Raw genomic sequence first — 12,733 nt, forward strand, 5'->3', positions numbered from 1 at the left:
ACGCCGTCGTCATAAGCTCTCAAGGTCATCTGGTGTCATCCGAGGGTTATCGGGTCTTCTGCTGAGTACTCGCAAACATTTTTCACGCTCTGACCGTCGCTCTTTAAACTTTAAAAAATGTTTCCGAGACTAATCAAGCCCACCGCTGCACTTGTGCAACAAAGTACAAAACAACTGTCGACCAGTTCTCAGGTAATGAATTATTATTTTTTTTTTTCTACTTTATTCGCTCCTGTTGATGCATTTGATCTACGTCCAAAACTGAACCGTTTCCAGATGGTCACCACCGTCTTTTTGCACGTTTCAAAGTAACACGTAATCTGCAAATCATTTCGTTACTACGTAATGAGAAATTTTTTAAATCTTTTCTGGCATGTGATATACTGGGATCAACTGTTCGAAGTCGAATCACTTTCCATGCTATCTCTAATGGATTACTATGATTATGCAACAACTCTTGTGCACTTTTTTTTTTAAACATATTTCGCAAACTCCCCATCCAACGATTATACTAGTTTTTTACATGAATTGCGAATTCACTCTCGAAGACTGCAATATCGATATATTCATTCAAATATGTGTGAGATAAATCTAAAGTTTTCTTATATATTCACCTCTAATTTGTAAGCAAGATGTCAAGTCGCTTATGGGAGCTCTGCCCACATATCTCAGAATACCGACCTAGGCATCAAAATTAAAAAACATGTTTTATTACTTTTTACAGCGCAATGCTAAGGTTGCAGTTATGGGTGCCAGTGGCGGCATTGGGCAGCCGCTGTCACTACTGCTGAAGCAATCACCCCTTGTCACTGAGCTCTCTCTTTATGACATTGTAAATACTCCCGGTGTCGCTGCCGATCTCTCTCACATTGAAACCCCTGCCAAAGTCAAGGCTTTCAATGGACCCGATCAACTCAAAGATTCTCTTCGAGGAGCTCAGGTGATTCTTGCATTTTGACATTCATCATAGCGCCGTCACTTGAGTTGATTTGATGACTCGTTATTTTCCTTTATCAGGTCATAATAATCCCTGCTGGGGTTCCTCGCAAGCCAGGAATGACCCGTGACGACCTTTTTAATACAAATGCGTCGATTGTTCGAGATCTTGCCGCAGCAGCTGCCGAGGTGGCACCCAAAGCCTTTGTAGCCATTATTTCTAACCCTGTAAACAGCACGGTGCCCATTGCTAGCGAAGTCTTCCAAAAGGCTGGAGTATACGACCCTAACAGAATATTTGGAGTAACAACTCTGGACATTGTTAGGTCAAACACTTTCATCGCTGAAGCTAAGGTAGTCACAGTTACTTATAATCATATTGTGACCTGTAATTCAGGTGTGACTAAGCAAAGAGATAGTCGTAAATGAATAAGCCCTAGGAAATTTCAACTCTCAGAGCTGGTGGTATTGAGGAATCTAAGATTAGATTAGATTATTGTTCATCATTACTGCAGATATGCTGTACGATCAAAATTTTGCACAGTATATAAATGAAAGTTCTCAACTGAGATAGTAGTTACAAACTCACGCACATATTTTAATGGTGTTGGAAAGCAAAGTTCTATTTAATATTGTTCTTTCAGGGTCTAGACCCCTTGAAGACCAACGTTCCCGTGATCGGAGGACACAGTGGAATAACAATTATTCCACTCATTTCCCAAGCAAAACCACAAGTTTCGTTCCCAGATGATCAGCTCAAGGCTTTGACGGAAAGAATTCAGGAAGCTGGAACTGAAGTCGTCAAGGCTAAAGCTGGAACAGGTTCTGCAACTTTGTCCATGGCCTATGCTGGAGCTCGATTTGGAATTGCTCTAATCAAAGCCCTAAATGGAGAACAAAACATAATCGAATGCTCATATGTCAGGTCGAATGTCACCGAAGCCAAATACTTCTCTACACCAATTCTTTTGGGCGTAAGGATTTCATTTAATTTCTCCTTTCGAGCAGGCTCTGCCGAACCTGTACTGCCATATGCCAATCAACAGCAATGACATTAATGATTCAACGTTATTTTTCAGAAAAATGGTGTCGAAAAGAACTTGGGTCTTGGTAAACTCAGCAGTTTTGAATCAAAGCTTCTAGAAGCCGCGATCCCAGAACTAAAGAAAAATATTCAGAAGGGTGAAGATTTCGTGAACAAGAAGTGAAGTCACTGATGTGCATGACTTAAATCTTGTCGAGGAGAAATCAGAAGATTTCAATAGATAACGAGTCGTTGATACGCTATACTCATTCTAAACGCGTATACTTCAACTACAAGGATGTCATCACAGCATTTAATTTAGAGAAAATGCCACGTCTACTCAAAATGTTATACTATTATAATTAAATTAAAGAAAACAATTCCAAAATCATGCTTTTTTTCGTGTCTTGTATCATACCTCTAACGTTACCTGCCGTCTCAGAATATACAATCAGAGTCACAGTATTATCAGCCAACTATGCTACAGACTACAATTTCATTTTTAAATCCATTCTAAGTTCCCCACACTTTGTAATTCTTTTTTCTGTCACACTGGAAATTCCTCACAACTGTCAATACAATCGTGATGACATCCATCAACGGTTTTCAGAATCCAACCATTTCAAATATCATTCCAATAACATTACCTGAAAAAAAAGCTATCAAAACATTGAAAGTATAGCGAACTTCGGGACTTTATACAATGTCAAAAAAATATTGGCAGTCAACATCTGAACGCAAACGGTTGCAGTAAGAATATTTTAATTGGTTGTAAAAATGTAATCATATGTAATAGTTGAGCAAGTAATCACTGTTCGGCTGGATTTAAACAAATTATCCGAGAAATCTGCAAGCAAAATATCCGGTGTGTGACAGACTCTCCATAAACAAAATTGGAGGTCAAGGTAAATTAATTTGTACGGCAACTCTTACCATGGGTGATTTTGTAGTTAAGATCTTGTTGGAAGGCTTGTCAACCTAAATAAATCCTTTAGTATTGGAGCTATTCTCCATCAAAACTCACTAGTTTGAAAATATAACAAGTATTTTACAAACAATTAAAACCGACCACAAGTGAAAGGAGTAGTTAAAATGACAAGAGGTAAAAATCAAAGACGTAACCGTCGCAAGCAAGATGGACAAGAAGCAATTGATCGCTCATTCACCGATCCTCTCAGTTCCATAATGGATAAATCGAATGAGAGTATAGAAACTGATGATCTTGATTCAACTTTGAAAATAGATCAGGAAACCTTTGATCCAAATCTCCGTACACCAGAAGCTGTATTGGCCAATCCACGGAGTCAAACTGACACTTTACATTACAAAGATCTCAGTCCAGAGGTGATTGCAAAAATTCCTAAGATTAAGTTTGATATTGATGTGCCAGATTGTGATACCGAACAAATTGAACCAATAGTTACAAATACAACACTAGAAATAAGCTTGGAACATGTGCAATTGGATAAGCATGAATTTGAAGTTACTCCACCAAAATTTGAGCGGGTTCAAGATGAAGCGTTGGATGAAAACTTGAATCATTATTTATTGAACAAAACTATATCTATTAATGATGCAACGAACCTCGGATCCACAATGGAACTCAACAGGGGGATCAACAAATATTGCAACACTGCTGCTAGTTCTTCAACATATGACATGCCTCTTACCACCTTCAGAGACACCGACGATCCTGAGAAAAATTATCAATGCCAAATGGAGAATTACAAAAGCAAACAGTTCAAGTGTGAATTCCATGATCTTGAAGGAAGTCTTTCGTTTGGATCAAAAGACTGGGTGAATCAGTCAACGAGTAGATATTTTACATTCGACGGCATGCAGATGCAAAAATTTTTGACAACTCATGAAACCTCCCTTGCAGAAAATGTGAATTGGTATGGAACGAAACAAATAGTCCCGAGTTTGGAACAATTAAAAATTTTGAAAACTTATTCTGAGCCCAGAATGCTGCCACCTAAATATCTGCATGAAGAAATTAAAAGTACCACTATGAATGGCTATTTTGATAATGAAAATACATCCCACCTAATAAACAAAGATACCGACGAAGAAAATAATGCTTCTCGGAGCAGCTCACCTCCAGCCAAAAGAAGCCGTACTGCGCTGAGATTTGAGAGTGAGACATATGAAAAATCAACTTCGTCAATATCAAGACCTCCGTTTTTCAATTTCCCAAACAAGGGTGAAATTTCTCCCATAGAAGATGAAGACAAATTAGCCCCACCTTTGACAACATGTTGGGCTAGCTGCTCTGCTTCACCCATATCTGTTGAATTGCCAACTGTTTCAGATTCGGACGGAAAATCCTCAAGAGTGGAGGTAAGACTGGAAAAATTCTGGCATGTAGTCATGTAGACTTGGCCTAATTCATCTACGTTCATAACAGATCGATACGCAGACTTTGAATTTTGAACATCCCAACATAAGTCCAACACATTACTTTCACTTGTCAAAAGCACTGCCTGTGCCGATAGAAGTTTCAAAACAAAGTTTTCGAAAGGCTACTGAATTCTGCTCCTGGTTGGCAAAGAAAATTTTTGAACTACTAAGAAAGGTAGACATACTCAATGATTTGTTACCCAGACATTACTATTGAATTATACGAATTATGAACTACCATTTCTATTTCAAGGGATACGTGTGGCTCCATGGGACACTTTTAATAAAGTTTCAAAAACCTGCCCAAGAACCTGACCTATTGGTCAAGGAGCTTACTCAATTGGTTACCGCTATACGGCGCGAAAATGAACAAACAGTATTGATACTAAGCGAGAAGGTATCACATCTCTCAGAAGAGTTGCTTCAGGTACTCTGTTCGAGTTTTTAAATTGAATACTTACAGGGATACTAAGAAGACATGAAAATTCCAAAACGTCTTATGGTCCATAGAAGGGGCTATAGTTACCAATGTGTGTCACACTAATTGCTCTTTGTAAACTTGGTTTATCAGATGGATACAATTGTTACAGGTCCGTGTACGGAACGAAGTAGCTTTGTCAGCTCTGACAACAGAAGTTGCTGGGATGCGCAAAGCCAGTACCAGTCTTCTACAAAACAATACAGTTTTAACGGAGCAATTAAAATCGCTGCATGACACACTTAATAACACACAATCAGAATCATGTACGCCACCTCCTCCGCCACCGCCACCACCTCCTCCTCCTCCTCCTCCTCCAATGCTATTACAACCCACTACTCCAACCACATCAAATAGCATTAGGAGTGTGAGAACGCCAAGTAGAAAGTGCTCTACTCCGTTGCAACAAGCTAGACCTGCAATTACAGTTGAAGATCTACTGAAAGTCACTTTGAAAAAGGCACCCCAAAAAATGAAGGTAAGGTTTAATATTTTCAAGAGATATTCCTACCAAGACTTCTATACCCAAATTCCTAGCTGATAATTTGTCGATATTACTGTATAGGAAAACAAAGCAAATACTCCCGGAGTGCCAAAAGGTCCAGTGGTATCATTGGATATGCTGCGTAGCGTGAAGCTGAGATCGGCAAGGCGTAGATCAGCCGAACAGAATCTAAGATCGCCAAGAAGCACATCACTATCCGTGAGATCTCGTCCTTCTACATCCCTAAACTTATCTCCGATTACGGCAAAGAGAGAAAGCTCGTTAGGACGAATCCTGAGACAAGTCGATACCAATAGACGTGGAGCAAAGCGGGCTTTGTCCAGTCCCACACCTAGCCAAACAGAATTATCAAAAGACAGTCCTCTTACTTTCAGCATAGCAAGACAAAGCAAGTCCCACACTTCGATGGTATAGCTATTATGGATTGACTCTGTAATTCATCGGATACAGTGATCAGATCAAACTAGCAAATACAAGAAAGTATGAACATGCATGATACCTGGACAAAGAATCCAGTGACTTAGTTCTGTTCGCTCGACTGAACTAGATAAATTTATTTTATCGTTTGGACAAGGGCTCATGCTAGGTCCATCGTTACGAAATATTTATGAAATATAATTAGCCCATAAAAATTTAAATGTAAAATAAAAAAGGAAAGAAAATATTCATCCCCCAGAAAATACTATTACCAGCACCGAATTTGATAGTTTTTTCAACGGAACAAAACTCTCAAAAAAATAATGATTTTATATTTGTGCTTATTGCGCATAGATTTTAATGATTAGCTGAACCCATTCGGCAATAATATATCAATAGCTGTCATGTAAATTGTAGGGGAAAAAATATAATATAAATACCTCAATTTCAATCCACTCTAGTAATGTTGATTGATCCGGACAAGACGGCATTAGCGAATGAATCGTAACTAAAATTGTACGTGTTCTCGAAATCACGAAGCAATGACTCGGAAGTGTGGGTGAATGACGAAACCAGGTAAAAGTCAATGGTGAGGAACGACAGGAAACAGACCAAATGAAGAAAAATCATGCTCATTCACACAAGATTCACACCTTAAATCAAGGACCGAGATCTACGCCGTCGTACATTGTAGGCTCAATGGTAATTTTACTATATCTGGTAGTTGATATAATTTTGTTGAGGCCATGAGTTCATAACGGTAAGAAAGTGAGGTAACAAATGTTCAATTGCAAAAGTAGTAAGAATCCGAATAAATTCTGCAAATTGAATTTACAATCAGTTTCAAGTGATAATATATTGTAGCCAAAGATTTATAAGGATCACGTTATTGTCTAGCTAAATCCACTCCTCAATAAACATGTGTCCTATCTAAGGTGGCGGTTACCGATAAAGCACATCAGAGGCATAATGACATTATTCGTTTGTTTTATAAATGGTTGATGGCATAGACAGTAATAATTACTTTATTTCCAGTTTTCATGTGTGGCTTTACAGGAAAAGTCATACTTGGTGTATCGTATTAATTTTCTAGTACAGAGTGAACGCATGCGAATTCCAAAATATGATTTCTTGTTCCTAAATTTTTTTTTCTTTTTTTCAACCGAATTGCGTGTGTGTGTTGCCTACATTGTCAGCATTGGCATTTGTCTTGTTTTATTTTTTTTATGTATTTTCTTATTTTTTTTCATTTTTGTGATTTAATTATTATATGCCTTGTGGTATTCAATAATTTTACAATATATATTCAACGTTTCACTATTGCAAAAGTTAATCTTAATTACTTCATTCGGCTCCTCGTACAATTAAAATTATTATTATTATTATACTTACTTATGGTATTATCAATATTATTTAATGTTATTCTTTGTAATATATTTATAATATAATTAATAATTATTATTACTGCTATAATACTTAAATGTAGGGGCACGCCACACACCAATTTTCACAAATTGTTTTTCCATCTTCATTTTTGAAGCATGCCCGGTGTCCGTCTTGAAAGCGTACGCTCAATTCAAACTCTCAAAGATTTTAAGTAAAAAATAAATCACTAACAAAGTGATATCGCAGCAATGTACTCTACGTCACATCTATGGTCAACGGATACAATGTAAACTTTGCCATCAGATGTTCGGTGCAATATGACCAGGTATCCAACTTGTTAATGGAAATATCATTTACATAGAATCTTCGCAAAAGCCTCAAGCCATGTGTAAAAGGTAGAGAGGGGGAAAAGAGAATGGGTGAAAACAAGATGAAAAATGGAGCACATGTCTTTTTAGTTCGATCGAAGGGATATTTTTGAAAATAATTCATAATGTAAAAAAAATATTGGAAATAATTTATACCTCTACTGACACTCATAACGGTGTTCAACATGAACATCTATGTAGGTGATCGGTAAAATAATTTATTTCAATGTGCCACATAAATACACGTAATGCACAAACTGATTATATATAAAAAAAAAAGAGAAGGAACTTTGCTTTAGTAGCAAAAAGTATGTGTTGTTGATGTCCTAGCACATCATTATGCATAATAATGTTTAGGGAACTGATTTACGACAATTTTCTCTAGACAAAGTGGTGTATATATAATCATGACCATGTTATTTTTTCCAAGCTCGTATCTTGATCCAAAAATGACAATTCAACTACATTTTTTTTGGAGATTACAGAATCATCAATTATCAATTAATGCATCACCGCATTGGCATTCAAGAATTTGGATCAAAGCGTACGCAATGTAAAAACTACGTATAGCAAAATAGTCCCCGGACAGTGCAAGGTACACCCAGCCAGGAACTCGTATTGCAACAGGCGGAGGATTTCACCTTGATAAATGCTTGTAATCTCACTAATACGCAGGATGCGTCGTTATCCTTCTTTTCTGCGTGCTCCATAACTCAACAACATGTGATTGGATGATTTTGGAGTGATCGTAAATGTGTGAACCATACTTACGATCACATGATAGCTAAAGAGCTTCCCTCCCCACCCTGAACTCCCACCAGCTGTATGTTTTGTTTTTTGCTTAAGAATTATTAAGAGTTTTTTTGTTTTGTTTCATTTGTATGCGCGAATGACACTCACTGCAACTAGAGTTACGACACGTCCTGGTCCTCCGCATCTTGCAGCTGCCCTTTCTGGTCACCTTCGCCTATTACAAACACACAATATTGCATCGCTATTATTCTCAATGTTAACCATTCCAACCTCTATCAGTATTACTTAAATTAACAAGTCGACCGACATAGGAAATATGCAATGGGTCGTCATCTGAGGCCAAACTGAATGTTCTCAATTACTCTAGTCGGGATGTGAATTGATCTTGGGAAAAAAATGAGGATGCATATAGCTAACCTGAAGGTGATACGAGGAAAGGAAGTTGGACGAATTTATGGATTGGAATCACTGGTAATGGGAATTGCGCCATCTCCTTGGACTGTCGGCTGCTCCGCTTCGGACTCTAAATGATAAAACTTGGAGCATCTGACTCTTAACTTTGATTTTTCTGGCTTCTTCTCTTGAATGCCAAAAACTTATTCATCTATACGACAAAAGGAATGCTTTAATGTAACGATACTAACCATCCCCTTGCATATCCGAGGTCCATAAGGTGAGGTTGTCCCTGAGGAGTTGCATGATGAGAGTCGAGTCTTTGTAACTTTCCTCGGAAAGGGTGTCGAGTTCAGCTATTGCATCGTCGAAGGCAGCCTTTGCAAGACGACACGCTCTATCAGGACTGTTCAAAATCTCATAGTAAAATACGGAGAAATTCAAAGCCAGTCCCAAGCGAATAGGGTGAGTAGGTGGCAGTTCTGTCATTGCTATGTCGCTTGCAGCCTTGTATGCGACCAATGAGTTTTCGGCCGCTTCCTTCCTATCGTTACCGATGGCAAATTCTGCGAGGTAACGGTGGTAATCACCCTTCCTGTAATGGAGATGAGGATCCTTGTCAACGATCGATTGATTTTACATCATCAGGAGAGAAAAGACAAATACTCAGAATACAACGGATATGAAGATAATATATGAATTCAAAGATCTTACATTTTGTAATAGAAGACTTTGGACTCGCCGGTTGACGCACAAGGAATAAGATGTTTGTCCAAGACTCCTAAAATGTCAGCACAAATATCCCTGAGCTCCTTCTCTACTTGGGAACGATATTGGCGAATCATCTCTAATTTTTCTTCCGCTCCTTTGTTCTCCTCCTTCTGTTCAATACTAGAGATTATTCGCCAGGACGCCCTCCTCGCACCGATTACATTTTTGTACGCGACTGACAATAGGTTCCTTTCTTCGACGGTGAGCTCCACGTTGAGGGATGCCACCTTCTTCATTGCCTCGACCATCTCTGTGACATGATTATTGTTATTATTGAATGACATAATTAAAAAATTCTCAATACTCAAAATATTATCCATACATGTTACGAATAGCCAACATTCTACCATGGACATGTAGACCTGGTTTCACGGTTGAAGTTTCAGAGTTTTCAAAAGACTTGTTCATATTTAGTTATGGGAATTTAAAATTAGGAAACTGCAGATGGGAGTTTATTTTACAATCAGCTAACTCAATAGGTAGGGAAATTTCAATTAATCTCAGTATTTTTAGTTACTCTCAACTGCACTCGAAAATACCGCAAATTAGGTCTTTATAACTGAGGATTTAATTGAAAGAACAAAAATATGATAAAGGCAGGTGTATTATACGTTAGATTCTGATCGGGCTATATCGTTGATTAGCTGCCAATAAATTTATCACTCCTCGCACAATGTGCGCATTAAATTTTATCCTTTGCAACGAACGGGGTATGAAATTACGAGTGTTGAATACAATATAAAGTTAATGAAGCCCTGCCAAGTATGACTGTAACAGCAGAAACATGATACGCTAAGGTAAAGTAAAGTACCGACAATGAAATGGAAAATGTCCTGAAATATGCCCAATGGTTCATCTGCAAAGGACAATACAATAAAAGTAAAATCTAACCATCTTTTAATAAACTTAACATTGAAATTGGTATTCGAAATTTCAAGGTAATTCTTCGGTATTCCAGGTAAATCATGATTTTTTTTTTTATTTCAACAATCCAACATCCGAACGAGTGTAGACGTTACCGGAATAAAACTAATCATTCTGACGATTAAAAATGAAACAAAATTCAATTAAATGGGGAGTAAATCGGAGTATTGATTCTTTCAAAAATGATGGTACGAGTAAAGTTTCCTAATGCGCAGTTGGAAAAATAAATTAACAATGTTCGCGAAAAAAAATATGCGTATATACATATATTCTGTATGATAATTCGTGTTGTTCAATAAATTAATAAGAACCAAGAGTTGACACGAATAAAGTAGACGGGCTGGAGTGTACAGGGACACAGGATAGCAGGCACAGATCAATACTTTCCTTCAGCTACGACCTCCCTTGCTTCTCTCATCCCCTTGCCTGTTTCACCCTCCGCCTGCTTGCTCTTACTACCCTCAAATTTAACCCCTCCACTGATCCCCTTTTTGACTGAGATCTTGCTTAGATAAATATTTTATCTATACTAATATTTGCGCAATTATTATTTGCGTTCCCACCTGAATCGCTGGTTAATCAGCCAAGATAAGACCAAGATAGTTTTCCGTGGAAAAAAAAAAATTGAAAATTACGATGTATACGGGCATTACATAACGATCGGGAATCGCGAAAAATTGACGCGGATTAAGAAAAAGATTTAGGACGCGTTTGCAGCTAGACAATACCTGCACCATTTCCCTGATTTCGAAAGGTCTAGTTCACCGCTGACAATGAGCAAGAGCTACCCTCAATTATCTCATTTGCCGACTGACGTTGCTCTTGAACATACAATACCGCTCATGAGGCAACGCATGTTCCTGTCAAACAGCGCGTGCAATTACGGGCGAGAAAATCATTTACTTAACAAAGAGATAAACCTCGAAAAAGTTTTCCTCCGGCGATAATTGAGGCGGCTCGCTGAAAAAAATGAAACGGATCATTTTTTCTTCGGTGGGAGATGGAACTCCGTTGTTCGCGAGTAACATCGCGATTAAAAGTGTTATAAATTTAATGAATGACCGGGCGAAGATGTAGAGCGTGATTTCTTTTTTCTTTTCCTTTTCCTTCTCGTAAGGTCTGCAAAACTGGAGGAAGTCTCCTTCTCGAATCACGGGAATAGCCATGCCACAAACGGGACTACGAAACGACGATGCAGATGGACGAAAAAGGAAGGAACGCGGGCTGGGAAATCTGAGATAAAGAGAAAAAGAAAAAAGGAAGGAAGAGAAAAAAAAATTTCCAATATTTCTCGGTGGCTTCAAGGCCCAGACAGGCGAGCTGGAAACTATACGTGTGTTAAAAGCCTGTCCATGTCCATGCCTATGCCTATGCGTCACTCAAAAAGCGGTTATCGCACGTTCGATTACACGCCTAGCAACGTTGCCCCCAAGACACTAAGCTATAAGGATTATAATTGACGACCTGCGTTCGCTTACGATCAGTCTTTATTCGGTGTAATAATCAAATTGCCGATGAAGATCGTATGGGAACGCGTAGGAAGCGAAAGGGAGGGTCACCTCGAGGCACCGGCATTGCGCGGAAGATGAATGAATTTGTCAGTTCTGACGTTTCGAGTTAAGATTTTGACAGTTCTTTGGTAATTGTTAGGGGAAAAACTACCTATTAATATACGTTGGGTCGAGCAGCGTGAGCTGAATGTAAAAACAGTAATAACGATCGGCGGAAATAGTAGCTGCGGAGGGTTTTTTTTTTCTTTCTTGTGAGGTCATCCGAGGAATTTCAACGAATTTCGGTATCAAGCCGAACATTTATCGAAAAATAACCACTCACCGTCATAGCGTTCTGCCTGCTCGGCCAATTTTGCCTTGTAGACATTGTCCTCCCGCTCCGACATCCTGGATGCTAGCGGATTTCACGGGGTCGCTTAAAGGATTCGAGAATTCACACTAGATACGTATCACCGAAAAACGGACACCTCCTCGGACGGCTGCTCACAAGCTCACACTGACCAAGATGGCGGCGCCCGCCAACAATCGAAAGCAGTCCCTACATTGGCGTAGCCGCACTAGTGCCTCTGGAGTCGCCCCACTATTCGCTTAGAATTTGTGTATTACTACGCGTGACGTCATCGTCTACCACTACGCCGTATTTCCCGTGTATTCCAGTATCTTATCCCTGTATCTTTCCTGCTTAGAGCATAGCCGACTCCCTGGCGAATCCCGAAGGCCGGATCCCGAAGACTCCGAGGGTAACTGGGCTGATCTAACGTCGACATGCGCGGTTTCAAAATAAATTCAACCCGGTGGATGAAGGTCTGTGAGTTTTACATGCGAAATTATGAGAATTGAATTACATTATTTTCCTTCAAATTATTC

General features: G+C 38.8%; 3 protein-coding genes and 1 long non-coding RNA gene across 4 annotated transcripts; 2 read left to right on the forward strand and 2 right to left on the reverse strand.

Moving 5' to 3' along the window:
• The first annotated feature begins 20 nt into the window (after positions 1–20).
• Positions 21–2,348, forward strand: LOC105692302 (malate dehydrogenase, mitochondrial). The gene is made up of 5 exons (XM_012411408.3): positions 21–192; positions 725–940; positions 1,018–1,290; positions 1,581–1,910; positions 2,016–2,348. The coding sequence occupies exons 1-5, from the start codon at positions 118–120 to the stop codon at positions 2,142–2,144; spliced, it is 1,023 nt and encodes a 340-aa protein (XP_012266831.1). The 5' UTR covers positions 21–117; the 3' UTR covers positions 2,145–2,348.
• On the reverse strand, positions 2,058–4,996 carry LOC125500100. Its single transcript, XR_007277298.1, has 2 exons — positions 4,822–4,996; positions 2,058–2,607 (listed from the first exon to the last, which is right to left on the reverse strand). It is a non-coding gene; the product is annotated as an uncharacterized LOC125500100 (long non-coding RNA).
• Positions 2,601–7,670, forward strand: LOC105692299. The gene is made up of 5 exons (XM_012411403.3): positions 2,601–4,300; positions 4,368–4,535; positions 4,614–4,787; positions 4,951–5,316; positions 5,404–7,670. The coding sequence occupies exons 1-5, from the start codon at positions 3,053–3,055 to the stop codon at positions 5,755–5,757; spliced, it is 2,310 nt and encodes a 769-aa protein (XP_012266826.2). The 5' UTR covers positions 2,601–3,052; the 3' UTR covers positions 5,758–7,670.
• Positions 6,770–12,373, reverse strand: LOC105692303 (14-3-3 protein epsilon). Its single transcript, XM_012411410.3, has 4 exons — positions 12,189–12,373; positions 9,375–9,681; positions 8,912–9,255; positions 6,770–8,481 (listed from the first exon to the last, which is right to left on the reverse strand). The coding sequence occupies exons 1-4, from the start codon at positions 12,250–12,252 to the stop codon at positions 8,426–8,428; spliced, it is 771 nt and encodes a 256-aa protein (XP_012266833.1). The 5' UTR covers positions 12,253–12,373; the 3' UTR covers positions 6,770–8,425.
• Positions 12,374–12,733: the final 360 nt, after the last annotated feature.

This window comes from Athalia rosae, chromosome 2 (assembly GCF_917208135.1).
Source record: "Athalia rosae chromosome 2, iyAthRosa1.1, whole genome shotgun sequence".
NCBI lineage: Eukaryota > Metazoa > Arthropoda > Insecta > Hymenoptera > Athaliidae > Athalia > Athalia rosae.